Source organism: Phragmites australis, chromosome 20 (genome assembly GCF_958298935.1).
Source record: "Phragmites australis chromosome 20, lpPhrAust1.1, whole genome shotgun sequence".
Lineage (NCBI taxonomy): Eukaryota > Viridiplantae > Streptophyta > Magnoliopsida > Poales > Poaceae > Phragmites > Phragmites australis.
In genome coordinates, this window is record NC_084940.1 from 15333032 (window position 1) to 15339147 (window position 6116).

At 54.9% G+C, this 6116-nt stretch overlaps 1 protein-coding gene across 2 annotated transcripts; it reads left to right on the plus strand.

The window, feature by feature from the left end:
* The first annotated feature begins 328 nt into the window (after positions 1-328).
* Positions 329-5008, plus strand: LOC133902526 (brassinosteroid LRR receptor kinase BRL1-like). 2 transcript variants are annotated; one of them, XM_062344143.1, is made up of 3 exons: positions 329-531; positions 646-672; positions 955-5008. In XM_062344143.1, exon 3 carries the CDS (start codon positions 1105-1107, stop codon positions 4741-4743), a length of 3639 nt encoding a protein of 1212 aa, XP_062200127.1. In that variant the 5' UTR covers positions 329-531; positions 646-672; positions 955-1104; the 3' UTR covers positions 4744-5008. The 2 variants fall into 2 exon arrangements, with proteins under 2 accessions (XP_062200127.1, XP_062200126.1); XM_062344142.1 differs by lacking the exon at positions 646-672.
* The last annotated feature ends 1108 nt before the right edge of the window (positions 5009-6116 follow it).

A 6116-nucleotide genomic window follows, 5' to 3' on the forward strand; every position in this document is an offset into this window, starting at 1 on the left:
ACTCTGGAAGCAATGCAAGAGGGAAGAGATGGGCGATGCCAAAAGGCCGGGCTCGGCGGAATAAAATCCCACGTTTGACCGGCTTGGATGCTGAGACACTCAGACACAAAACCAGAAGAAACACCTTTATCTATCAGCCCCTCGCAAGAGCCCAACAATTACTCTTCCAACCTTCCCCGCCATTAAATAAACTAAATGATTAAACAATTCGACCCCGGGCTAATTGCCGTCGCAAGCAAACAAGCTCGGCGAGGTTTTAATAATCCGGAAAGGAACGATTAACCTAGTGGCGGGGTTCATTAGCGCCCTTTTGTTCTCTCTCTCTCTCCGTCTACTTAAATGGTCTCCTGGGTGTGCTCTGCTTTTGCTTCTCTCTCCTCTTCCTCTGCGTCTTCTCCCTGCTCTCCTGCTCTCTCCCTCTCTTCGTCTCCCGTTGTTGCAGTAGCAGGCTGATCTGTGGTTGCTGCATGAGAGGGTTCCTCCACCTTTGCTGAGGGTTTGGGTTCTTGCGCAGCTCTTCGCTTGGCCAAGGTGAGCAGCTTCTTCTTGGTTCTGCTTTGGTGCTAATGGTTTCTTGATTCAAATGTTTGGTTGTTCTTGTTGGCTTAATTTTGGTTTCTTGGTAGTTTTGCTGTTTTCCTGCAGGTTCTTGTATTCTTGAGACATGTTGAGGTTGGTTTATTGGGCCCCAAGTTGGAGTTGGCCTCCTCTCCGATTTGGTTCATGGACTCTTTCAATTTTGGGATATCTCTTTAGGTGTGGTCTGCAGTGTGCACCAAGAATTTTGCATTTGCTGCTGCATGTCCAATTCTTCAGCTGTTCTTGGTTGCTTTCCCTTCTAAAGATTCCTTGTGCTCTTCTTCTTTTTCCTTCTTTGTTTTGTTCGAAGCGATTCATGCCACGAATTTGTGTTGGATTCATTAATGATGCGAGAATTTCTCTGCAAATTTGCAGAGGCGTCGTACTGCAGATTCGCGTCATCGACATGTGAAGGCGTCCAAGGACTCGGCACGACGCAAGAACCTTGCGGCCATCTTCTCCAATTGGTTCTCTTCTTCCTTGCGAGAATCGGCGCGTGCGAATTAGAGCCAGCGACGCGAAGCCATGGCCGCCTCCGCGCCCTCCACGACAGCGGCCGCCTACTTCTTGGTGGTGGTGGCGGTGGTGCTGCTTCAGGTGCCGTTGCCCGCCATTGCCAGCGCCGTGGAGGCCGCGGCGCTGCTCGCCTTCAGGCGCGCGTCGGTGGTGGACGACCCGCGCGGCACGCTCACGACCTGGGAGCGCGGCGCGGTGAACTCCACCGCGGCACCGTGCTCGTGGGCCGGCGTCTCGTGCGCGCCGCAGCCCGATGGCCGCGTCGTCGCCGTCAACCTCAGCGGCATGGCGCTCGCCGGTGAGCTCAGGCTCGACGCGCTCCTTGCGCTCCCGGCGCTCCAGCGCCTCGACCTCGGCGGCAATGCCTTCTACGGCAACCTCTCGCACGCCGCGGCCACGCCGTGCGCGCTCGTGGAGGTGGACATGTCGTCGAACGCCTTCAACGGGACGCTGCCCCCGGCGTTCCTGGCGCCTTGCGGCGCGCTGCGGTCGTTGAACCTGTCGAGGAACCATCTCGTCGGCGGCGGGTTCCCGTTCGCGCCGTCGCTGCGAGCGCTCGACCTGTCGCGCAACCGCCTGGAGGACGCCAGCCTTCTGAACTACTCCTTCACCGGCTGCCACCGCCTGCGGTACCTCAACCTCTCCGCCAACCAGTTCGCCGGGCTGCTGCTGGAGCTCGCGCCGTGCAGCGAGGTCTCTGTGCTCGACGTGTCATGGAACCTCATGTCCGGCGCGCTGCCTGCCGGGATCATGGCCTCGGCGCCGGCCAACTTGACGAACCTCAGCATCGCCGGGAACAACTTCACTGGCGATGTCTCGGCGTACGACTTCGGCGCTTGCACGAACCTGATGGTGCTGGATTGGTCCTACAATGGCCTGAGCAGCACCAGATTGCCACCGAGCCTCGCCAACTGCCGCCGCCTTGAGACGCTGGACATGTCGGGGAACAAGCTCCTCTCCGGCCCGATACCGACGTTCTTGACGGGCTTCTCGTCGCTGAAGCGATTGGCATTGGCCGGCAACGAGTTTTCCGGCCCGATACCGGATGAGCTGAGCCAGTTGTGCGGCCGAATTGTTGAGCTGGACCTGTCAAGCAACCGGCTGGTTGGTGGCTTGCCGGCGAGCTTTGCAAAGTGCAGGTCCCTCGAGGTGCTTGACCTCGGTGGCAACCAGCTCTCCGGGGACTTTGTGGTCACTGTCGTCAGCACCATCTCCTCACTCCGTATTCTGCGGCTTTCGTTCAACAACATCACCGGCCAGAACCCGCTGCCAGTTCTCTCGGCGGGTTGCCCATTGCTTGAGGTGATCGACCTTGGGTCCAATGAGCTCGACGGTGAGATTATGTCAGACCTGTGCTCGTCACTGCCATCACTGCGGAAGCTGTTCCTCCCGAACAATTACATCAATGGCACAGTGCCGCGGTCGCTTGGCAATTGCGCCAATCTGGAGTCCATTGATCTCAGCTTCAACTTGCTGGTTGGCCAGATCCCAACAGAAATATTGGCGCTGCCGAAGCTTGTTGATCTTGTCATGTGGGCGAATGGCCTCTCCGGCGAGATTCCAGACATGCTTTGCTCCAATAGTACTACATTGGAGACATTGGTGATAAGCTACAACAGCTTCACTGGAAGCATCCCTCCTTCCATCACCAACTGCGTCAATCTCATCTGGGTGTCGCTCTCCGGCAACCGTCTCACCGGGAGCGTGCCTCGGGGCTTTGGTAAGCTCCAGGAGCTTGCCATTCTGCAACTCAACAAGAATCAGCTCTCTGGTCATGTGCCAGCGGAGCTCGGAAGCTGCAACAACCTCATCTGGCTCGACCTCAACAGCAACAGCTTCACCGGCACAATACCACCAGAGTTAGCAGACCAGGCAGGGCTCGTTCCGGGGGGAATTGTGTCAGGCAAGCAGTTTGCATTCCTACGGAACGAGGCCGGCAATATCTGCCCCGGTGCCGGTGTGCTCTTCGAGTTCTTTGGTATCCGGCCAGAGAGGCTGGCCGCGTTCCCAGCCGTGCACCTCTGCCCATCCACAAGGATATACACTGGCACAACGGTGTACACATTCAGTCGCAATGGAAGCATGATCTTCCTCGACCTCTCATACAATGGCCTCACCGGCGCAATTCCGGCGAGCCTAGGGAACATGATGTATCTGCAAGTCCTTAACTTGGGGCACAATGAGCTCAATGGTACAATACCATATGCATTCTCAGGGCTCACGTCGATTGGCGCACTCGACCTCTCGAACAATCAACTCAGTGGTGGCATCCCCCCAGGTCTCGGTGGTTTGAGTCGGCTTGCCGACTTTGACGTCTCCAACAACAATCTGTCTGGCCCAATCCCTTCATCTGGCCAGCTCACCACATTCCCGCAGTCCCGGTATGCTAACAACTCTGGCCTCTGCGGCATACCTTTGCCTCCTTGTGGTCATGATCCGGGGCGGGGAGGCGAGCCACGAGTGTTGCCTAATGGGAGGAGGAAGGTCATTGGCGCAAGCATAGTTATCGGAGTCGCGCTCTCTGCGCTCATACTGCTCTTGCTGCTGGTCACTCTCTGCAAACTCCGGGCGAACCAGAAGACTGAAGAAGTGAGAACCGGGTACATAGAAAGCCTCCCAATATCTGGCACAACAAGCTGGAAGCTTTCGGGTGTTCCCGAGCCGCTAAGCATCAATGTGGCCACATTTGAGAAGCCACTGAGGAAGCTCACCTTTGCGCATCTCCTCGAGGCTACAAATGGCTTCAGTGCAGAGACCCTCATAGGCTCAGGGGGGTTTGGTGAGGTATACAAGGCCAAGCTCAAGGATGGTACTGTTGTTGCCATCAAGAAGCTAATTCATTTCACAGGCCAAGGTGACAGGGAGTTCATTGCAGAGATGGAGACCATAGGCAAGATCAAGCACCGCAACCTCGTACCGTTGCTCGGTTATTGCAAGATCGGTGATGAGCGTCTCCTCGTCTACGAGTACATGAAGCATGGCAGTCTAGATGTTGTGCTGCACGACAAGGCCAAGGCTACTGTGAAGCTTGACTGGGCAGCAAGGAAGAAGATTGCAATTGGTTCAGCAAGGGGCCTTGCTTTCCTCCACCATAGCTGCATCCCCCACATCATTCACCGGGACATGAAGTCAAGTAATGTGCTCCTTGATAGCAACCTCGAGGCCCGTGTCTCGGACTTCGGAATGGCAAGGCTTATGAATGCACTTGATACTCATCTGAGCGTGAGCACACTCGCAGGCACGCCAGGGTATGTGCCACCTGAGTACTACCAAAGCTTCAGGTGCACGACCAAGGGCGATGTCTACAGCTATGGCGTTGTGCTTTTGGAGCTACTATCAGGGAAGAAGCCCATCGATCCAACTGAATTTGGAGACAATAATCTTGTCGGTTGGGTGAAGCAGATGGTTAAGGAGAACAGAAGCAGTGAGATCTTTGATCCTACACTGGCAGACACAAAGTCAGGGGAAGCTGAGTTCTATCAGTATCTGAAGATCGCTTGCGAGTGTTTGGACGACCGGCCTAACCGAAGGCCAACCATGATTCAGGTCATGGCAATGTTCAAAGAGCTACAGCTAGACTCTGACAGTGACTTCCTTGACGGCTTCTCGATCAATTCTTCGACTATAGATGAATCAGCAGAGAAATAGACGTAATGTTTTCTGATCCTTGCAGATTTTGATTCTCTGGAGGAATAGAACAGCATACTAGCTCAATCATTTTAGGTCCGAAGTAGCAACAGATAGTCTCCTCCAATTTAGTAGAAAAAGTTGTAATTTTGATTCCAGTCACTGTATATAGTACGCGAATGTGCCAACAGGGAAGGATGGGTAGGGCATAATTGCAGAAAAGCTGCTCCCTTCTGTTGAAGAGATCGTGCAAGTATTTTAGAATCAAATTCCCAGCATTTCAGCATCAATGTTGTTGAGGATGTCCTTGCAAAAAAAAAAAAATTGTTGTTGAGGATGTAATGCAGGTGGTGCGCTGGCATGGCACACGCTCCTGCCGCCATGTTGCCTTTGGCGGGGCCCGCCTGCGTTGCGCCATCGGCGGTGGCCGCCTCTCTTTCCCAGCTCAGGGTGTTTGTGTTGCTCCTTCTCTTGTTTGGTATCCTCTTCTTCTGCAGGTTGAGTTTGTGGGGAGCTTCATAACACTGGGTTGGCGTAGCTACGAGGAGGTGGCGCTGCATCTAGTGGAGGCGGCACCGTACCGGTCCCAGCTCCTAACGCTTGTGGTTGCTCCTCCCATTGCCCGACCTCCCCCTTTTCTGCAAATTGAGCCCGTGAGGAGCTTTGTGACACTAGGATGGCTGTGGGACGACGTGGCTGAGAGGTGACGGCGATGCTACTGCTTTGGTTGTGGCCCTTGCGCGGGCTGGCAGTGCGCGAGGGGCGAGGAGTGGGAGCCATTGGTTGTCAGGGCGTCTCCCCACTCCCCTCCCAGGAGCTTCTTAATGAAAACCTCATTCAGGCAACCGCCCGGGCGATGGCAGCGACTCGACGTTGCATCCTCCTTGGCGTCGGTCTGGAGGTCCAATTCTCACGTCACGCTGGTCGTCGGCTTAGTGGTGGCTCGACCGGGTTCAATTTGAACCGCCGAATTCTTCTGTAGGTTTACCCCTACGTCCTCAATTCACGATGGCTCTTCATTCATGTTTGGCGCTTCTTGACAGCGATTTTGTTCCAATGCACGCTCTTTCGAAGCAACGCGCTGCTGACTTGTGTAACAGAGTAGTGCGGCATGGAAGCAAGGCTCCGCCAATCGAGTTGTGTTGTGGCGGTATGGGAGCAGGGCTCCATCAATCAAGTTTGTGGTAGCGTAGGAGCTGGTCTCCGCCGACCGAGTTGTGTGGGAGATAGTCGTTTGATTGGTTAGCGCACGAGTTGAGTTGGGTTAGTTTTGTCTGTTGTCTGGTTGTGCCTTCTGGTGTGGACGTCTGTTTTCAAGTTGAGGTCATAATATCGTCGTGGGGTTATATGCCGGCTATCGTTTAAACCGCATAATTGCGAGGTTTTCGGATCCT